Source organism: Paroedura picta, chromosome 9 (genome assembly GCF_049243985.1).
Source record: "Paroedura picta isolate Pp20150507F chromosome 9, Ppicta_v3.0, whole genome shotgun sequence".
Lineage (NCBI taxonomy): Eukaryota > Metazoa > Chordata > Lepidosauria > Squamata > Gekkonidae > Paroedura > Paroedura picta.
The window spans coordinates 35,842,800-35,865,865 of record NC_135377.1 but is presented as its reverse complement, the minus strand read 5'-3'; the positions used below and the strand labels follow the sequence as shown (position 1 = coordinate 35,865,865).

The window sequence follows — 23,066 nt, the reverse complement described above, 5'->3', positions numbered from 1 at the left end:
TGGCTTGCCTGACAGCACTTCTTGCCTGGGGCAAGCAGACTGATGGAAATGTAAACGAAGGTGCCTAAAATATAGTCTGATGTACATTTGGATAGGGAGAGAAATGACAAAGGAAAAATAGAGGAACCCCCTCCCCCATACTAGAGTGCTGTTAATCAACATTCATTGGGACATTCATAGGTTAATCCTATCTCCGGCCTGTTCAAGAAACAGACGGAATAATGTGAGATTACAGGGTTTCAGATGACGATTGTTCCTTCTTTTGTAGGGAGGTACATTCCGAGAATCCTGAGACAAGAATGGGTTATATTTAATTATCTGTGATCTAATATTTAGTTTTGGTCTCTCTTACTCACTGTTCTATTCTTCAGTTTGTAGTTAATTAGGAGGCACTGAAATAGCCTTGTTTCTAGTCATTCCTACTAAAAAAAGATTATCACAAAATTCCTTTGCCTTCATAACTAAAGCATTTTTGGTAACTTCAAATTTTGGTTCCCCCCCCCTATTTTAATTCCCCTTTGTTTTTTGGGGAGAAGTTCTTTGACTACCAAAGGCTTCCATATAAAAACTGTGGTCATGTTCTACCACCCAGCCCATTATCTGGAACTGTACTGGCGCTGCCAGTGTCCCTGTTGTCATCTACAAGCAGGGCAATTACCTGTGCATGTAATACAGCCTTTGTGCATGTACAGAAAGCTCTCTTTTACAGAAAAGTATGGGAATGTCCCTGTACACATCAGACCTTGGATTGTAATATGAATCTCCTTGTTTAGTCACCTCTAAGGAGGACTGAATAACATTTTACTTGAACAATTTCCTCTTGAGAAACAGGGCTTTTTCTCTTTTGGTCTCAGATCAATAAATGAATTGCAGAATTTTTTTTTTCCTCCTGGGAGGGGGGGGGGGAAGCTGGTTTGACTGTATCCGTATCACGGTAAAAACTTAAAGAATTCACACCAGCAGCAAATTCATTGATGCCAACAAAATTAGTTTTTTTAAAAAAATCCTCTTTAAGATGCTAACAAATTTACTTACAAACACCTATATTTATTATTTCATAAATAGGCGCAACAGCTTCCATAAAAAAAGATTAAATACAGACACAGTATGAAGAAACAATAATACATAGCCATATGTAAAGGTTATAATTTAGCTGTTTCCAATCTGTTCTGCATCTAATAAAATATCAAGAAAGCATTTGGCAGTTTTATACATAAGAGGACGTAAATGACGTTTACTAACCGTTACACATAAAGTGATAAAAAAGCTGTTTTAGGCAGTACAAAATAAATGTGTTTCCTCTTTTCTCAACACTAATTTTTTTTGTATAATTAATGACACAAAGCCAAATTCTGCTTAATTAAACTCATTTGGGAATATTTTTTCCTTTTTTCTTTCAAAGAGTTTGAAAATATAGACTATTAGTCAGTTGCTTAAAAATGAAGTAAAAATATGAATGTTTGCCAATTTAACCCCCTTTGTGAAATCAATAAACTGGAATGAGCCAGTTTCAAATTACAGTTAGCTACAAAAACATTCACATTTTATACTCTAGGAGAGTGTAACATAGATGCTATTTACAAACTTGCTATGATTGCTACATCAAGCCATTTAAAAAGTCTTTAGTAGTTTCATATAAACACCCATTATGAAAACCAATGGAAAATCCAGGACTTTTATCCAAGACATCTACAGTTGCTAAGGCAGTTACTAGCGCAGCACTCCACAGCAAAAATAAAAACCAACATAAAATTTGAATGGTCCAAGCCTCCTTCCTTAAAGGAAAGAAGAAAAGCAATGTCCATTAAAGGATGCTGGAGGAGAAAGAAAAAGAAGGAAGGGGGCGGAAGAAGGAGCAAGACTATTTTTTTTCCCAGAGTGAATGACCCACCAGCTCAAATAGTCCTAAGTGCTTAGCAACTTATATTCTCTAAATAAATGCAGAACTGCCTTGACTGCACAAAGCAATCATGATGAGAAGACTTCCCTGCATTCCTCAGTGGAAAGGAGAGGTGCTTTCCCCAAACATGTTCAGGTGAGGTACAAGGCTTTGTCCCTCTGCATGGCCCTGTAGACAAAGGGTGAAGAAAAAGGAGAAGAAAATTAGCATTGGCCATGAAAATCAGATGTTAGTGGGGGTGGATATCTAACACTTGAAATCAGTATGCTCCCATACTGAAAGTAAAATGCATTTTATTGAAATATTCATAGCCCATTTTTCATCACAATGGGTCTTCCAAAGTACATTACTGGGTAATGATATACTTGAAAGGCCAAAACAAAATCAACAACATGTGAAACACATTGCCTCAATAGAATAATATTAATCAAAAACAGCCAGATAAAACAATATAAGAGCAAGCAACAGCAGGGCAAAGAGACAAACAGATTTAATTAAGCAAAAAACACTCTTTTAAATCAGGATGACCAGTTTTTCACTGGTATGACTGGATTTCCTCCCTCCTAACTTGATGACAAAGGAGGGTGTTTTCTTGTAATGGAGATAACAGGCAATTTTTAATTCTGTTCTTATTAGTTATTTATTGTTTCCCTCATCATCAGAAAGAAGAATTTGGGTGGGATCAGAGAATGATTAGGGTAATTCTAATTATTATAAAAAAAATTAACAGGAAAAGCAATCTTCATTCCTATGGGGCCTTTCCTGGTCCCCCTCAACTTTGAAGCAAATGCACGATGAACAGTCTCCATTGCCAGATTTATTATGTTCTAAGAGCTGGCAACCCTAACTGCTTCTGGGAAAGCCCTATTACATGTAACCACATGTTAAACTTTTGAAAGTGACAGACCACAGATGTTAGCAAATGTGACTTTGGGAAATAGTTTTAGTCCCATGCAGTAAGGAAACCAGTTATACAGAAGGTCTGAGTTCATGGCTTGAAAAGATGTTAGTTTAGAGACTAAAACTTTAAATTAAAACTAAGGATAGTTTTCTTGAACTTCACTAGTGACTTGGATACCTATAATTTACTTTCCAGAGTAAGTTTGTCAGGCCTAGGAACCAGCAGGAAATGCAGGGTAGCTATTGTCAATGGCAGGGGTAGTCAAACTGCGGACCTCCAGATGTCCATGGACTACAATTCCCAGGAGCCCCTGCCAGCGAATGCTGGCAGGGGCTCGTGGGAATTGTAGTCCATAGACATCTGGAGGGCCACAGTTTGACTACCCCTGGTCAATGGTGTGATGTCACTTCCATGGAAACCTGAAAGTGAAGTCATGTGTCTCTAGGAAATGTCAGAACTCTATGGTAAAACCATACGATTTCCAGTGATACTGAGTGACTGATGACATTTCTGGGCTTTCCCTCTGGAATTGACATCATGCCAGCAACCTGATGGTCATTTTATAATTATTCTGCTGACACTGCTCCAAGCTGGAATGGAAATAAGTAACAGCACCAGGGAGATGACAGGCCTATTCCTCTAGGGGATTACATATCTACTGCAAGCCGGGTTACTGGGACCTATTCAGAAGACAGCCTAATTAATATATGCAGCCATTATTCAGTTGTTATATCCAAACTGCTTCTTCATGGAGCAGTTCTCTTCCAGGAAAACATCTTTCCTTTGCATGTGAACTAAAAAACTGAAATTGTTGGGAGGTGGGTATAAACCCACTAATAGATAATACATATTTCATTGCTAGTGACAAGGCATGCAAATATGTTTGCTGCAGATATCAACAAAATTACATTCCCAGTGGGTAACTCATGTGAACCTTTCTACACAAAAATGAATTACTCAAAAGGATTCTTACCACAAAAGTCAAGGTATGTGCAAAGCACAGGCACATCATCTCTATCCCTGAATCAGAGTTACACAGAATTAATGGGAAATTACTCAGCTTTAAGGCAAAATTCCATGTAGCGCTTGATCCAATCAAGGCTAAACACTGACTAATTTCTTTTTTTGATATGGAACACATCTTCTGGCATGCTCTCTGGGACAGAAATGGGAATGGGTAGGGAGGGACCAGGGAGGAGATTAAGCAAATGTGAGGCAAAGGGGGGTGAGGACAGGGGATAATGCGTGGAAGGAGTTTGTGTATATGAGGGAGGGGGGGGAAGAAGGGGGAACAAGGAGCCCCAGAGCCCCAAGTATGTGTTCCACATAGCTAGTGAGAGTCAGGCTGTCACTGATTTTTTTATTTCTTTAATAATCCATCAGCCCATGTGTCTTACTCCATCCCACTTCTACAGAACTTTTTGATCCTACAGAGTATTTGAACACAAGAACTTGTGATTCAGTCTACTAACAATACACAGTTTGTTATATCTTAGTGAAGCCAGATAAATATTCCTTTTGAACTACCCCTCCATAGTAGCTACTTGATCAAAGTTTTTTCTTATCTAGGCATGAAACAAACAAGACAGTGGCTTGGGTCTACTGACAGTGGAGCTTTCCTCTGGTGCTGATTAGGAAATGAATATCAGTTTTGCTAGAGCAGGGGGCATTCTTTTACAGTAGGAAAGCTTCATACCATCTAGCAGATGAGAGGAGATGAGGGCCAAGGCCAAGGCCAATAGATTGCTTCTGGGAGTGAAAGGGAGCCAAATTCTTCTTGACAACCCCTACTCTCTTTTGCAGGTACTATTTATTAATTTAGAGCCTCTTGTGGTGCAGAGTGGTAAGGCAGCCGTCTGACAGCTTTGCCCATGAGGCTGGGAGTTCAATCCCAGCAGCCGGCTCAAGGTTGACTCAGCCTTCCATCCTTCCGAGGTCGGTAAAATGAGTACCCAGCTTGCTGGGGGGTAAACGGTAATGACTGGGGAAGGCACTGGCAAACCACCCCGTATTGAGTCTGCCAAGAAAACGCTAGAGGGCGTCACCCCAAGGGTCAGACATGACTCGGTGCTTGCACAGGGGATACCTTTACCTTTACCTTTATTTATTAATTTAGTACATATTTTTTCACCAAGGAGCTGAAGCAAGCCCTTCCTTCTATTTTATCATCAGAACAATACTAGGCAACCACATCACATGGGCTAAAAGGGCTCATTGGAATCCGGCCCCCAAATTAACAGTGTCTCCTATGACTATAGCACTTAGACACAATGTTCCATGTTTCATGGATTTCAGTTAAGTATGAGACTTATTTGCAATTAAATATATGAAGGTTTGTCACCTTTGGCTCCCATAGATAAAATGAACTGTAATTGATATAAAGCAAAATGGCACTACTTTTTACACTGATTTTTTTCACAATAGACCCTTCGGTAAATAAGTGCGCTCAAATGCTGTTATCTTGTTTAGACAACAAGAATAAAAAAACAGATACCACAACAACGCATTTCATAACGCTCAACGCATTTCATAAATACTCATCAATGCAAGACAGCATTCATTGGCTGCTTACCCATTACTGCAGTAATCATTATTCCAGTCCACACTCTGTGCTGGAGGATTTCTGCACCCTGAACGAACATACTCCATTGCTTGAGTAACAACTTGTGCAGCTGTAGATGTAGGGTTGATAATATTCTGGTAGTCAGGCTGGAGAGTAAAGCCCTAGACAAGGGGGAAAAAACCCAAAGCAAAACAAATTAAAAAAAAAAAACAAAGAAAGGTTTGATTAGCCCAGTTAACATCTTAACTGAAAGTCTTGACAAAATCCCAAGCTCTGCTTCTAAGTTCTTCAACTTGAAGCAAAAAGGGAAGGAGAAAAACAAGATGCTTGTGCCTTGTTACTTTTCAGAAATAATTTTAATTGGTTGAGAAGCAATGCAAGATAACATAGTGCAATAGTATAGAACTCCAAGACAAAGAATGGAGACTTTTAAAAAGCCATGAAAAACAACTCATTCAGCACTGGGAAATAAAAGAAAGGTTTGTGTGTTTCTTACAGCTCGTATTTCGATTCAATCCAAGGATACACTATTAGTTAATTCCAAGAATATGCAACAGAATCTTTTTGAAGGATGCAGGCAGCAGGTGGCTGAGTGTTTTATTAGACTACACCTATTCACAATTATTGTTCTCCAACCCTTTTATTTGGTGCAGTCACAAAAGGACCATCTGCTGCTTCTTTTATTTGCACTTCTTTCTCAACTACACAAAAATCCAACCAAAGCTTTTTAACAGTTGTTGGACTAATGTAGCAAAAGCAGAGGGAAGGGGGGGGGGGACCCTTACTGTTGTTTTCAGTCAAGAACGAGCCATGCTTAAACGTTGTTTGCCAAAAGCAGCAGAACCGGTCAGATTTTCAAGAACAGTAACATTGATTTTTCCATACAGCATTTAGCTTAAATAAACAAAGAGGGCTGCCAAAAGGTTAGGAGTACTTTATAGTGTACAAGCACAGCAATAAACCAGATAACGCCTGCTTGAGGAATACAGGCTAAAGAGATGAACTCTCCAAGGACATCAGAAGAAGGTATACTTACTAAAGCAAAAGGTTTCATTGTGCTGAAGAGAAATCTTTTAAATTTTAAAGCAGCTACGATCTAGTTATTGGTCTTTTTTACAATTCTCAATTATTGAGCATTCTGTAACCCAAAATTGTTCTCATGTAGTGTACAAGCTTGCATAAAAATGGCTTTTGTGGTAGAACATGATAGAAATTTTGGTCAACTGCAGACTGGATTTGAAAAACACTAACATTTAACTGTTTATCCCAGTCTTAGATACTAAAAACAAATGTACAAAAGGATGCAAAAGGCTGCTTTTTAAGTCTCTGTAGTTCCTGACATAGCACTCAAGGCAGAGCAACCAGAAGCCCAAGAGCTGTGCCACTTTGAGCTCATCTAGCAAATTGTAAGGGGTCTTTATGCCCCAAATGGTGTTTAAGCTTCAGCATCATCTCTCTATATGCAATCTGTAAACCTTCTGCAGCTCATATTAATCACACTACCCCACATGCTAGTCTAGGACTTGGTCAAAAAAGTAGAGAAACACTTCTGAGCTTCATGAGATTTGCTTAGCTAGTCAACAAACTCTCCCTCATCAAAAACAGAAATTTTGAAATGAAGTTTTGGCTCAGCTTTAATATAAATACAAATATATGACTCTGGCCTTTTGTTAATTATCAAAGAAAATCAGTCTAAGACCGATTATGCACAGGAACACCCATGCTGGCGGTGGCAGGGCATCAGGGAAAATCCCCGATTATGCACTCCGCTGCTGCCAGTCAGGGCCTGGAACACGGGTTCTTCTGGAGTCTTTGGGACTCCCGAGGGCACAGGTGAGGGCCAGGCCGACCGAGCACTGTGCATAATTGGAGGAGCCGGTCTTTTGGCCCGGCTCCTCCCCCGACCCCCGTAGGGATGCCTCTTGCCCCTGCCAGCTCCATGGTTCCGTAGAGCTGACAGGGGTGACCCCCACCCCCTGCAATGGTGGGAAAGCAGCGTGCTGCTCCCCACCATCCTGCATCGGGTACCCCTGCCCCCGGTCCCCCCCAGCCATGCTGCTGCTCACCACGTTTCCAGCCCCATGTTGTGCATGCAGGGCTGTTGTGCTGCGGTGGCCAGCGTGCGCCAGGGATGCCCTGCCCCCGAGCGTACTCGGGGGATGGCAGGGCTTTTTACCTCAATCTAACTCACACATCTTGAATCCAGGAGATATGTAGAAAGTTTTAGTTATACATGTTTTTTGCAATAAATATGCTTTAGAAAATAACATAATTTTGGTCATAGTAGATTCTTATATTAAAGCATCATGTAACTGAATAGAATCCTAAGGAAAATGAAGCCAAATATTGTGCTTTTAAAGGTTATTTTTCAATTTTATCAAGGCTAATAGATACAAGAAGTTAAAGAAACCTTTTCATATTCATAGCTCAGACACAGGCTCCAATTATAATGAAAGAAATCAGCAGGTCAATATTGGCCACTTAAGCTCCAGGAGTTGGGTTTCAGCTGACTGAGACCTACTGAACTGCTTAACCCATTGGAGTCAATGAGACTAAGCACCAATTGCAGTTCCTCTAGCTAAAGCAGTTTATGGATCAGCTTTGTATAAAGTTAAACATTATACCAAAAGGACTAAACAGCAAGATTTTATTCATTCTTACTTGGAAGAAAATTTTCTGGGACATATACATAGCATTGTAGCCAAAATCAGCATATTATGATTCCACAGTTTTGACTAATAGATCTCTGAGTGCATTTAGTTATATATATATATATAAGCCAGGGTGAGTTCGTAGGTGCCAAACCAGGATTTCACACTCAGGAGTATTAAGCTCAACATGAAACCTCACAAAAAGTCTGCAAAAAAAGAGGTCTTTTATTTCTGCATGTGGCACCATTTTCACAGTGGAAAATCCACTATAGTATTTTTTTTATTATGCATGGTATTCTCCCCTCATAGCAGTGACTGCGTCTTTTCTGTGCAGTATTTAAAACTAGCTTTATGACTTTTCTTTTACAACAGTACTGACAATGCCTGTTTTTGCATGCATAAATGTTAGAGGGGTTTTGGTCTCCTCCCATGCCACTATACACCAATGGGTGAAGGGACAGTCTCTAGTCCCTTGTCCACCCATGGGAGCTTGAGGCACCCCTTGTTTGGCGCAAACCTTCCCACTTCTGCTATGAAAACATTACACCAACAGAAATTAATTAATTCATTCCCTCAGATGCATTTCAATCCACTCTCTACAAGTAACAGCATACCTCTGAGGGGGAAAGGTTGTAGTGTTTTCAAAAGACTGTGTGCCCCCATGGAAATTTCTTGTTGAGGTCTCCATGTCCATGGACTACTATTCCCATTAGGCGCTGACAGCAACATGTGTTAGAGTGGTGGTCAGGTGACATTGCAGCTGACCATGGCCTGCCAATGAGTATATAGCACAATGGAGGAAGTGCCCCCCCCACACTTAAGGATTTGCCATGTAAGTCTTCCAAATGCACATGCATAAACTTGACTGTTTTAAAAAGTGACAATTTAAAAGGGTCAGAGTATTGACTTTGGTGAATACCTGTATGTGCATAATAGCCCTGGGCTAGTAACTTGTTTGTTAATCACAATTTGTAATAACTGCAACTTGTTGTGATTGATGGACCCATTATACACGGGCCGGAACGCCCAAAATAGTGGCAACAGGGCTTTGGGGAAAATCCCCAATTATGCCTGACGTCACCATCATCCAGAGTCCGACCCAGCCTAGGCCCTTGGAAGACCACGTTAACAAAATGCGGGTTCTTTGGGAGTCCTGGAATTCCCGAGGGCGCAGGCGAGGGCTAACTCAACCGAGCCCTGTGCATAATTGGAGGAGCCGGGCTTTTGGCCCAGCTCCTCCCCCAACCTATGGCGTCCCTACAGGGATGCCTCTCGCCCCTGCTGGCTCCGCGGAGCCGACAGGGGTGGGAAAGCAGCATGCTTCTCCCCAACATCCTGCAGTGGGGGCACAGCTGGCAGAGCTCCATCCATGTGCATATACGGGGGATGGCGGGGCTTTTGGCCCTGCCACAATGGCATGGCGGCAGCGTGACATAGCTGCCGCCATGCATAACGAGTCATTGATTCACTACCACAGTTTGTTGATGACTCTGGTGCCCTGATATATGGCATAAAGAGAATGTTACTGGGAGTTAAGACACAGACAAACTGGGATTTAAATATACTTGGAGATTTACTCCCTGTATCTATGCTAACCAGAGCTTTCTGCATCAACCATTAATTGCAGAATTTGTATAGTTCTTGCCCCATATCTCTCCTGCAAAGTGAGACTGAAAGCTGGCTGGTGAGAGAGAAATCAGTTTGTTGTACTGTCTAAATTGGGGTTCTTTAACAAATTTTCCAGTTTTTCTTCCCTTCTCTACAAACTGGTGTTCTAGAATCACATAATCATAGAGTTGGAAGGGACCTCCAGGGTCATCTAGTTCAATCCTCTGCAGAAAACCATCATTCTAAACCATAATTCAATGCCATCTCCATGCATAAAGATAAATGATAAGAAAGAGGGGAAGACAATGTGTGACCTTACAGATAATTCAGACATGTTCTAATCACAGACAAATCAGAATGTGTTTGAGTATGAATACAACTACAGAACTTCGATCTAGAAATCACATTCTTCAGACAAGAGGAAGTCATTTTAATGAACTGTAGTGTTATTACTTATAAGTAAAAGAGAAAGTGCTGTTGCAGACAGTGGAAACAGAGTCTTCACTTAACATAGTATTACTCTCTCATCCATTAAATAGGTGGTTTGATGTCCATAGTGGGATGCTCTAATTTGTTATTTATATTGGAGTATATCTGACGAGTGGCTTTTCAAGGATATTTGACCATTGTTTTTCATTGTTCTGTGTACAAAGGCAATTACAGCTATTGATCCTGACTGAAAGCATTAAACACAATTATCACACCACAAGAAATAGTAACATGAATGTTAGTTTTTAGGATTTCACATTATCCAGATGACAGATCACCTTGCCCACGGTGGCTACAAACCAAGGCAATATATATTTGTAGTTCCCCCTCCCCCCCAATTTGATTGTCCAAATGTTTTCATGTCCCTCTAGGAAATCATGTTGTTGTAATAATGCTTGTGGAAAACTTATTTGCCAACCCTAGTAATTCCAGACATGTGAAGCTGACAAAAGGCAATCAAGTCCAAACTTTGGCCAAAAAACTCCAGCAGATCTTGAAAGGCAATGGATGTGTATGCCACTGTGACACAGAAATATTAAAATATTCTTTTATGCAAGGACTTTGCAAACAGAGCAGCAATAAAAATAATTCAGGAAATAGATATTCTTTGGGCTAATGAGACAATGCCAAATGTTTTTGCATTGTAATGTTCAAGATAAAATCACCAACTGTTTCTGTGACATGCCTTGAATTTTAAATTTCATTTTCTTGTGCCAGATTGAAATAAAAAATAAAGAACTTGATAAAGATTAATTTGATGTCAGATGGGACATTTGCTCTTTAATTAGATTTCTGTATCCCTAGCTGGAGGTTTTGTGTGCAACTGTGGCAAGTACTAAAAAGCCTGTAGCACAACCTAAACTGTGATCTTCATCTCTACACTTTACCGGGAACTAATTTCATTTCCTGCCTGTCTGGAGAGGTATTTTCAACAGGCTTCAATGTTTTTGTCTTTATGACTGATTTATTCATCAATCTCAATGTGATGTTTTTAAACCTTTAAATTACATCCAAATCTTAAAGCATCTGTTTATTACACAAGGAAATTGAAAATCTGTCCGTGTGATATCATACAAAGATTTTCTTTTAAGGTTATAAGGACAGTTGACAGATATTAATGATTTTTTCTGCCTCTTAGCTACATTCAAAAACATGGTATGGCGGGAATATGATGGTGGAGAAGAAACACTGGCAAAATGTAATATGCCCAAGAGTTCCCTGAATAAAAGCCAAACCAGATTAAACAAAGCTGTGACTTATTAAATAACCATTTATGAAGGCATACTGCTAAATAAAAAAAATGAATGGTGTTTTGAATCATCAGTAATAAATGTACTTTACAAATAGGTATGATTTCCATGTACTCTATACATTGAGCAGGAGCAACATCTGTTCTCCTTTGCAACATTAGAGACTCGGAACTAACAATGCACAAGAGTCAAAGCTTTGATTATTATTTCATCAATGGTTTAGTGGAATAGAAGGGTGATGGGCATACTAAGACTATGACGATTTCGAGGTGTGTATGTGATAGCTATGATTATGATTTAGAGAGATGTCATGAATATTATCTTTAAAAAAACAGGGTGTTTCTATATTGTTGGAACAGAGAAATGTGGCTTTGGCTTATAGCCAGATTCTGCGTACTTCAAAACCCCAAGAATGAATTCAAAGTTCCATCTGAAACTGATGCCTAAAGTATCCCCAAAACTGTTAATACACATGAGGATGATGGGATAAGATGTGCGTGTGTGTGTGTGAGAGAGAGGACGGCTTTGAATTTCCTAAACATAAGTTTTCATTTTATTTCAGTAACAATACTGGTGATTTTGACTATTATTAGAATTTCTTTTATGAAGAATCATAGCAGAACCCCTGGAAGAACAGTTGTGGTTTGATAACCTCTTTGTTTCCCTATCAACACTATATAGAGTATTTTGTGTCTGACTATTGTCACGTTTTTGCAGAGCTTTTTGTTAGCTTATAATCAATAAAGAACATGGACTAATTCAGACTTTTCCCCTCTGTTGCCTATTTCTAATGATGTTCATGATTTAAAAGGTAACATCTGACAATCTATGAAAGCCTCCAGAGAGAGGCTACAGATCCAGGTGTGTGAGCAACAGGATGGATTCATTATAACATACACAAGTTAAAGTTTGCTGAAAATATAATTGGGAAACTTGCAAATACTGAAATTCTAAATTAACTGTCACCACTTATGAAAAATCTCTGGTCACTTCAATCTACAGCTAAATGAAAACACCTGAATAGTACTGGAGAGGGAGGTCACAAAAGTGCTGAGGGTCATAAAAGTCAACAATAATATCTCAGTATAACTGTGAAGAAAAGGTATTTTCATTTTGAGATATAAATTGATGGCATGCCAGCTACATTCAAATGCAAGACAGAAAGGGATATTAGAACAGGTTGCTTGTCACAGAGTGAAAAGAAGACGATTGCCTTCTTTGTGGACTGAAGAACAAGCAAGCACTTTTATTTAAAATAATAATACTTGGTGCTTATGTAAAATAATACATCTGAAATCTTTTAAATCACTTAAAGCCAAAAGAATGAAAGAGCCACATTTCTTTGCAGTTAATGCAACTAACTAATTCCCATTACCATGAACATTTCTCTCCTTTGTTTGTAAAGGGTCTAAATCTAGCTACATACTAAATGAAGTAGGGAGGAAACGAACTTATTGAACTTTCCCAGTCCTTTGTGATATATGAACTGCCTATTCTAGCAATCGCAAATGCAGTAAATTGTATCCTTGAGTATTGTTTTTAATATTGCTAACATTGTTATAAAACTGCCAAAATCTTAGGTTATGGCAGAAACATCTTCATTAATTGAAATATTTATAAACATGTATTCTTTCTGAGTATCTCAAGACCCAAAGTAACAAGATAAAAACAATTTGATAAAACAATGAACATTAGAATAACAGATATAAAAATATATTAACAGTGAACTTAAAAACATATTATGTCCCCCTATACAGGTAGTTTCCCTTTACTCAGGCTCCAGTTGCTCCCAAAAGTCCTTTGAACAACTATATCCTGTAGACTTGTTGAGAAACCAAGAGAAACCCCTGACTAAGGATGGCCACAAACTGGCTCACAAGCCAAAATTCATAGTGCATCTGGTCTGTTTCGTGCCCTCCAAACTGAGGTTTGAGAGAAGTGGCTTCTTCGAACATTTCAAGATCTTTTGTCTGGTTCGATTTGGGGATACAGGATATCTAAACGTAGCAGCTGAACAGGGTAATTTGTCCATCAGCTGTTAGGTTTAAACCCTCCGTTTCACAACCCAGTCTCCCCTGGGGAGGCTGTTTCAGAGCCATGAGGCATCCACTGAAAAAGCCTGAGCCCAGATTACTGCAGAACATGTCTTAGACAAAGGGGCCATTGGCAATAGATACTGGTCCAAAGAATGAAGCTTCTGCATGGGAACATGATGGACAAGACCTTCACCATTTAACACTTAAGTATTTAAGTACATAATGTACATGTGAGATACCAGAACTGCTTGTAAACTGAGAATTAAAAAAGGAACTTTTAAAAAGGAATTGAGCTACACATATAATTCTGAGACAGGTTATTAAATTCAAGAAGGACTTACTTGCTGCATTGTAGGCGAATGTAAAGCAGACTGGACCTGCATCGGTAGCTGGCTCCCGAGGGATTGCTGCATTGTAAGTGGCTGGTGTTGTTGTATGCTAAGATGTGGGTGAAGAGGAGGGCTCATCTGAAGGGACGGGGGTGGAGAGACTGCCATGTTTGCTATGGAAACAGTCACAGGCATTTGGTTGTTCGGCTTAGGTGCTATATTCCTAGGAATACTGGGATGTATGGCTGTTATGTGAGCATTCATTCCCGCTTGCTGGTGGTAATGGGAACTTAGATACAGTGCCGAGTGAGGCTGTGTAGATCCATGGAACACTGACTGCTTTGTATTCATCATCTGAGGTTGTTGGGATACTTTAACATCCACAGGTTCATTGTAGCTCTGTTTAAAGAAGGAAACAACAGGCTAGAATAAATGCTGATTTTGTGCTTTAACCCACCCATAATAAAATTGTGTTGGTTTTAAAGATGCCATTGGACTCAAACTTTTCCTAACTGAAAGCATGACTTTGCCCAGCTTGACCAGTTATAAATCTTGGAATGACCTGGCTTATTTGGAAAACACTGCAATGAAAAAACCCTAATATCATTAAAGAATAAAGTATATTTTATAAATGTTTTTTCACATCGATCACATTTCTATGCTGCTGTTCTTCCAAGGATAATCCAAATGAAAACCAGTAGAATCCATGAAGGTAACAGTGAAGAACAGGGACAACTGGGGCTGTACAATAAAGTCTCTTTTAATCCAACAATAAACTCAGTCTCTTATTTATTAAAGTAGAGTCAGGAGTTAGCCAAAACAAAGTCTGGAACTTACTCTCACTTTCAAGTCTTCCTCTGTGCCTTACTCAAAGACTATCACCCATAGAAGCAAGACTCTCAAAAATCAATAAGGCCCATGGCTCAGAATTAAAGTGGCTTCTCCAGGTCCTTGGTTCTTTCATGTATACATTTTGGCAGTTATTGGTTTTGGATTTTTATTCTGTTTTTATCTGACATATCAAGTAGTGTACAAAGCAACCTAGACATGATTATGAAATATTGTGACTAAGATTGACATATAAGTAACTGAAAATAAAGTCTAGAAAGTCTAGGCATTTTCCCCTATTCCTGATGGATGCCCCAAACAAAGAGATGTACATGACCTTGAAAAAAACAAAGAGATGTACATGGCTTGGAGAATCAGCCATTTGCCTACCATAAAAATTCTTAGCCATGTAATTTGCTACTTACATATCAATCCTAAGCAGTGTTACGCGCCTCTAAGGATTGACTTTATAGATTGGGCTGATTGAAATGGCCCAGTTTTCATATAGAAGCCACTAAAAAGGAGAAAGTACACACTGATAGCCTGTGCAATGAGCCAAGGTCTACTTCGTATGTATAAGCCCAGCTGGAAGGAGCATATCCAAACCAAAGGTCCACATCTGGCATGACACTGGCATGGAAATGCGGCTTGTGATTAAAGCAACAACCCATGGTCAGGTGACTTTTAAATTCTGCACGAGCTACATGGAATACTGACATACAGAAACTATTTTTGGAGAAGATGTTTAAAGAATTAAACTTCGTTGTACAACTGTTAACCTACAACAAACCATGAAAATTCAAAAGGATCTTCTTAATTAACACCTTCTTGAAAATATGATACTATTGAATTAAAATATTTCTTTCCCCTTTACCAGACTCAACCACTTGAAAGAAAAATAATACAAGAAATATATAATGTCGAAATGTTAACAGAATCATCAATAAGATATTAGTAAAGAAAACATTCAGTCTAACAAAAAGACTATTTTTACTGTTGCGCCATCTGAAACTCAAGGGTTCAGGCCAAGCTACACAAAACATTTTTAAAAGCCCTTTTGCCTTTTATGGCTTTTGTGTCTTCTCTATCTACTCATAAGGACTTCCTTTCCCCATGTTCTACTATTTTCACCTCTCATATAAGGAAGCTTTGCATGGAAAAACTGCTGCTCTAGGAGATCTTATACCTTCCCTGGGAGTCAGGAAGTTCCCTAAATCCCCCCCCCCCCAAAAAAAAATCCCAATATGTTCTCTGGAGAACATTATGTTCTGTGAACAACAATTTGCTGATGACCCCTTACCCCAGGCATGTTTGCCTGTTCTTGACCTTTTTGGTCCTGGCTACAACCTAGTGGACTGAGTTGCCAGCTGAGATCCAGCCCATGATGGAGCTATAAAAGTTCCACAGGGCCTGTAAAGTGGCAACCAACCTTATGGTTGAGAACAGCATTGTCTGAAGCTTTATGGGCCTTCCTCCATTCTCCTCTCCATTGGCTCCCCATATTTATCATTGTCATCTCCAGTGTGGGGTAGGAAGGGAGCTAAAAGGGTGGAGGGAGCTGAAACATCAGTTCAAGCAATTTTTTTTGCCTCAGCCTTCATTATAAATAAATCAAGCAGGTTGCAGGCTGGAGGTCCAAATGGCTGTCAAGGCTCTTGACTGGCTCCAAAATGTAATAAGACAACCAAAGCTACTAGTGCTTTCTGTTGCTTAAATTTCTGTATTTTCTAGCCTTTGTTGGTTGTTGGGGAGAAACAATTATATTTGTATTATTTGAAATAAGATGGTTTTGGGGGAAAAAACTCTAATTGTCATGGCTTATCAGTACATGCTGTGCTGTGCTGTATTTTTGTTATCTATCTTATGTGGCAACTCCATTTAGGATTATGAAAGGGGGAAGGAAACTCTGTCTTGATCCCCTTTCCCAATCATCTTAACTTATGAAGTAAAATTTTTCAGAAACATTGAGCTTGGCTTGTACTAATCCTGATCATTTGGTTACCCTTTCTACATTTCTCAGAGAGCCAGTTTGGTGTAGTGGTTAGGAGTGCGGACTTCTAATCTGGCATGCCAGGTTCGATTCTGCGCTCCCCCACATGCAGCCAGCTGGGTGACCTTGGGCTCGCCACGGCACTGATAAAACTGTTCTGACCGAGCAGTGATATCAGGGCTCTCTCAGCCTCACCCACCCCACAGGGTGTCTGTTGTGGGGAGAGGAATGGGAAGGCGACTGTAAGCCGCTTTGAGCCTCCTTCGGGTAGGGAAAAGCGGCATATAAGAACCAACTCTTCTTCTTCTTCTTCTTCATAGCTGCATCCCAGGAAAGACAGAGGGCTGGACTAGGCCAGAACCAAGTTCCCAAATGATGTCTACTGACTGCTCTCTGACCCTGGGACTTAGCATGTGCAGTTCCTCAGGATTTTATTAACTTGACTAGATCTTCATTGCTGCCTCCACTTATAGAAGACCAAAGATTCACATGGCCTAAGATATTATCCCAATCTGTCCCTCTTAATAAAACAGTAAGGGGTGCTGGGGTTGGCTCAGTCCGGGATGGGGGGGCAACAATTGTCCCCTTGGCCCTGGACTGAAAAGCAGAGGGGCCAATCGGAAGGTGTAAAGCGCCTTCTGATTGGCCCCTCACCAGGACGCACCAAAATTCCATCCAGTCAGCCTGGCCAGGGGCAATCTGGAGACATAGCTGCCAGTCTGCCCCTGACCACCGCAGGGAGAGGAGGTCAGTAGGGATGCCAAGGGGGTTGAGAACACAGGCTGCACCAGCCCTTTTCACCCCAAGGCTGTCCTAAATGTCATGTTCAACTGTAACTTTGCCTCAGAACCCTGACAGAGCTGGCAGGAGGCTGGTGAGTGCTCTCTCTCCCCCTCCTTTCAGGCCTGCTGCGAAGGAGCCTCTGACAGGCCCTGACTGAGGGGAGGGAGGTATTTCCTAGAGCAACGCAGGGGAGCCTGAGGGCATTCATTTTGAGGGTGGGGAACTTTCCCCTTCTGCCAAACAGTTGGCTGACAGGGAGGCCACAGAAAAGCCCCTTCTCACTTAAATACTGCTCTGGCTAGGGGTTAGACGCAGCCAAGTCATGTGTATTTCTTCTTTGCAACTCTCTGCAGATTTGAGGCCACTGCACAGTGTTATTCTGCAGACGAAACTGGTTCTTTTGTCTCCTGTTTCATCTGCACAACAAACCTGTGCAGTAGGCCTCAAGTCTTTCAATTCAACAACAACCTGTGTGGGAGGCCTTAAATGTTTCTTCTCTACCATAACCCTGTCCAAAGTAGCCCTTTCTGCCTGGGGAGCTGATCTTTATACTCTGCAGGTGAGATGTAATTCCAGGAGCTCTCCAAACCCCACCTGGAGTTTGGCTACCCCTGGGTTGGAAATATTCCTGGAGGTTTGGAGGTGGGACTTTAAAATCGTACAATGCCTCAAAGTCCAGCCTTCAAAGGAGCCATTTTTGCCTGCAGTTGAGAGGGCTACGGCCAGCCCTTACCAGCAACTGTTTGTATTCCGGGGCGCAGACATGCAGACCAGCATCAGTCCTGTGAGTCTGGAAAGTGCAGGAAGATCTAAATAAATATTTACAGGCTGAAACTGTAGTAAATAGTGAACAAGTAAATGGCTAGAGACACATGGGAATTGAAATGACTTTTTCAACCTTTGCCTGGCAAATAAAATAAACAGTATAAAAAACCTTATTAAGGTCAAGAGTCCTGTGCACAGAGAGTCTTCCTCTTAGGGTTGCCAGCTTCCATGTGAGACTCTCTACCCCACCTCCCTCATGGGGAGTCTGCTATGGGGAAAGAAAGGGAAGACGATTGGAAAATGCTTTGAGACACCTGAAGCCTGCTGGGTCACTGCGGCCTATTCCCAGTTCTCTCAGACCTCTCACAGCCCCACATACCTCACGGGTTGACTATTGTGGGGAGATGAATGGAAAAGGTGTTTGTAAACCGCTTTGAAACTCCTTGGGTAGTAAACAACAAGGTACAAAAATACGTTCTTCCTCTAAGGAGCAACCATGAAAGAAGCATGTGGGCACATAACATTTTACCAACAGTGAAAATATGGGAGACAGAAGGAACAGGGTGGACACCTGTGTACTGTGACTACCCCATGTGTATTAGGGCAGAGGAGTATTTCCGTGTCTGTGGCCTAATTCACACAAGAAGGAAAATGACGCAGAACTGGGGGGAATTGGTTGCCATGTAATCTTCCTCTAAGAAAAGTCTCCAGTCTGAGTTTCCCTTCACACATCTGAAGACATGGCTCTGGAAAACTCATCCGTAACCACTATGCCACAATTCCCAAAGGTCAGTCCTCTCCCACACTCCCACATCCCTCTCCCAGTCCTCTCCCACACTCCCACAATTCCAAACCACAGGTTATTGACACCCATATCTCCATACCCATGCCTGCATTTGCCACCATGCCACCACAACCTCCCATACATTCAACCCTTACAGACTGGACAACTCCTCCCCTTCCTCTTCCCACGGCCAAGCTCTAGTGCCCGTTGTATTCTTGGATACAACGGGCTTTGCCCCTAGTAGTTGTATAAGATTAGAACAGACATTGAGCTAATCAAAAAGATTTTATATTTTGAATATTTTTTGGATCAAGAATATTTCCACAAATGACTTCCCCATAACATTTTTGTCATTTGTTTGCATATGTTTGCTCAGTTCCCTTCACAGATCTCCTCCTAACTGACTGGTAAACTAGATATGCTCACATAAATGCAGCAAAGAGTACGAGACAAACTCTCAAAGGCTTGCCAGGAGATATGTACCTGAATAATAATTCATCTCTTAGGGAAAAGTTGAATGAATAACTAGTGAAAGGTGAAACATGTCAGAGAAAAAAATGGTAAAATGTTCCTCTGAAAGAAGACGGCACTATGTCAAAACAAGGGGTTGGAAGATACATATATGCCCTTGTTCTATAACCCTCATGTCACATTTGCTCCGTTTACAAGTCAGAATAAGTTTAACGTTACTCCAGGCACTCTGAGGTCACTGGAGCTTGTGAAGAACCATTTGTATTCTCTATGATGTATGCACCATCACCACCAATCAGCCAATATGCACATTACAGAAATTGGTTCATTATGTACAATGATATACAATGAAAAAGATGATAACTTCATTTGCTCTAGTCAAGCTGTAGTAATGATGGCAACAAAATGTATTTTCTCCAGTAAACTGAGCAAAATTAAGTGGAAATGATAAAAGGGAGTTCAATTCTCTCTATATAGGTAATACTATGTCCTATACTTGCACTCAAAGCATACTAGAACATGCACAAACTCACAGAAAAACAAAATCCTTGAAAAGGTAATAAGGCAAAAGATATAAACTATAGCTCTTTTTTATAGCACTGATATGAAAGAAAAATGGAATGTATTGATGGATTCCATTTCCTCCCTGCTCTAAGAGCAAGAGGAGTTTTATACTTCCCAAGGGAAAGGAACAAAGGTTTGGCATTGTGTACTGGTTTCTTAGGATCCATTCAGCTGTTATATACTAAAGAAAAATGTTCACTCTACACTTATGCAAAAGAGCCTTCCACATGAGGAATAATTGCAGAATTAAGACTTGATAGTCAAAAGTGGCTGTTGAACCCCAGCTGGCATCCTAAAGGTGGGATCTTACAATTACCAAATCACGACAAAAGAAATATGCAAGAGTAGAATGCTTGAAAACCAGCAAATCTAAATGAACAAACTAGTATCTCTGGCAAAAAGACCTGATAGAAGATTCTTCGAGGGGGGGGGGGTATATTGGGATCTACATCCATTGCTAAAGCAGCCTTTTGAAAAATGTAGCTGGTGTTCTGAAAGGATTAAAAGTGATGCATATATTGTTAACTGATTACATTTATCAAATTACCTTTTACTGTATGTTGATAAAGGGACACTGGACTAAACATGAAAACTTATTTTTTGAACAGCTCTCAATTAGAATCATAAAACTAGCTGGTAGTGTTGCCTGCATTAAATAAATACGCAACAGGAAAATTAACAAATCCTGTTGTCAGCCAGAATAACAACAACAACAAAGTTGCCATAGTAAGCTGTAAAAGTGTGTGTTTTTTAAAAATAAAATTGCAATTCGCAGCATTTAAATAATGCTATAAAATTTGCTATACAGACTACTTGCAGAAGTAATAAAAGTTCCGACTAAGGGCAATGCAAAAGGCTTAGAGTGTTACAAATAATATCATAATCTGAATAGCATTATATAAAATGCTTTGTAATGCAATTTTTACTTTATATATTTATTTCCACATATATCAAATGATCCTGACTGTGGCCAAATTAATTTCAGGAGTTCTAAGAATGGGGAGGAAAGAAAGGCTCTAACAAAAACTCTGTACCATTAGATTTAACAGAGGGCTTTTTTGCATTTTTCTGCATTCTAGTTAGACCTCACATATAGTACCGTGTTCAGTTTGGGGCACTGCAATTGAAGAAGGATGTAAACAAACTGGTGTGAGTCCAGAGGTGGGCAACAAAAATGGTGAAGGATTTGGAGACCAGACTATCATGCAACAAAGCATTAAAGTAGTACATTTAGGCAGGAAAGATCAAATACATCATTATAGGATGGGGGAAAGGTTAAGGAAAAGCTGAGGGAGCTTGATCTGTTTAGCCTGGAGAGAAGAAGACTAAGAGGTGATATGATACCCATCTTTTATATTTTTTAGGGTGCTAAATGCTATGCTTTTATTAAGATGGACAAGCCATTGTACATTCTCGCACAACATAGCCTGTCCTCAAAGCAAAAGATAAAACAACCATACAAAGGTTGAGGTCAGTGTTCTGATGGTACAGTTGAACAAGACTGTGTCTGAAGATACCCATCTTCAAGTACTTGAAGGGCTGCCACATAGAGAATGGAGCAGAGTTGTTTTTTGTTTCCGCAGAGGGTTGGACCAGAACCAATGGGCTGAAATTAATTAATTATAGGATGATATTGATAGGCTCGAGAAGTGGGCTAAACCGAATAAAATAAAATTCAATACATTTGTCAGGGACAAATGTAAAGTTCTGCATTTAGGTAGGAAAAACCAAATATACCAATATAGGATGGGAGAGACTTGGCAGTAGCATGTGCAAAAAGGATCTAGGCGTCTTAGTAGTCCACACACTGAACATGAGTCAACAGTGTGTGTCAAACGGAGTATCGTGTCCAGATCATGGGAAGTGATGGTACCGCTTTAGTCTGTTCAGGTTCGCCCTCACTTGGAGTACTGTGTTCAAATTTGGGCACCCCAGTTGAAGAGGGATGTAGACAAACTGGAGTGTGTCCAGAGGAGGACAACAAAGATGCTGAGGGGTTTGGAGACCAAGATGTATAAGAAAAGGTTGGGGGAGCTTGGTCTGTTTAGCCTGGAGAGGAGACGACAGAGAGGGGATCTGATAACCATCTTCAAATATTTAAAAGGCAGCCATATAGAGGATGGAGCAGAGTTGTTCTCTCTTGCCCCAGAGGAATGGACCAGAATCAATGGGATTAAATTAATTCAAAAGAAATTCCGTCTAAACATCATGAAGAAGTTCCTGACAGTTAGAGCAGTTTCTCAGTGGAACAGGCTTCCACAAGAAGTGGTGGGTTTGGAAATATTTGGAAATTTTAAAAGAGGCTGGATAGCCATCTGATGGAGGCTGATTCTGTGAAGGTTCAAGGGAGTGGCAGGTTGCAGTGGATGAGCGATAGGATTGTGAGTGTCCTGCATAGTGTTTGAACTAGATGACCCATGCGTTCCCCTCCAACTCTATTATTCTATGATTCAATGATTATTCTATGAATTCAAAAGAATTTTCAGCTTAACATCTGGAAGAAGTTCCTAACAGAGCACTTCCTCAGTGGAACAAGTTTCCTTGGAAGGTGGTGGGTTCTCCTTCTTTGTAAGTTTTTAAGCAGAGGCTTAAATGCTATTCTGTGAACTTAGGCATATTGTAGGTGGGTGGGCAGAAGGGATTGTATCTGAGCTTTGCTCTTGTGGCTCTTTCTTGCATGCCCAGGGAAATGCTGATCACCACTTTGGGTTTAGAAGGGAAATTTCCTCCAGACCAGACTGACCAAGGTTTCTGGAGGGTTTTTTTTCTGGGGGGGGGGATCATCTGGACATGGAATTGATGTCACTGTGGGTAGGCTGTTAGTTGTGATTTTCCTGAATTCTGCCGCCCTTGCAACTCTTTCATTTTATTATTCTATGACTATTTTCCACTCTATTACATTCTATAACATTATTATAACTGTGGGGGGGGGGGGGAAGAGACTTTCAAGCACTTGCTGTGCCAGTACATCAGTGCTCATGAGTGCTGCACCAACAACATCACTGCAAAAGCACTCCAAAATGTTGGAAGTATATCTGCAATAAAAATGCTTGGGCTCAGTTTCATATTAGTAATGACCTACTGCACAAAGAATAGTTTAAATCAAAATACTATTGAATACTGCTATCCTACTTTGTTCAGTTATTTGAAGAAC

At 40.4% G+C, this 23,066-nt stretch overlaps 1 protein-coding gene across 1 annotated transcript in view; it reads right to left on the bottom strand.

Annotated features, from left to right (window-relative positions):
- Window positions 1–971: 971 nt before the first annotated feature.
- Window positions 972–23,066, bottom strand: part of TOX (thymocyte selection associated high mobility group box) — a 235,531-nt gene continuing 213,436 nt past the window's right edge. Inside the window, exons 7-9 of the mRNA XM_077352333.1 lie at window positions 13,740–14,126; window positions 5,374–5,525; window positions 972–2,068 (exon numbers count right to left, since the gene is read on the bottom strand). Of these exons, the coding sequence (XP_077208448.1) occupies window positions 2,032–2,068; window positions 5,374–5,525; window positions 13,740–14,126 (576 nt within the window). The 3' untranslated portion in view covers window positions 972–2,031. The remainder of the gene's footprint in view (window positions 2,069–5,373; window positions 5,526–13,739; window positions 14,127–23,066) is intronic.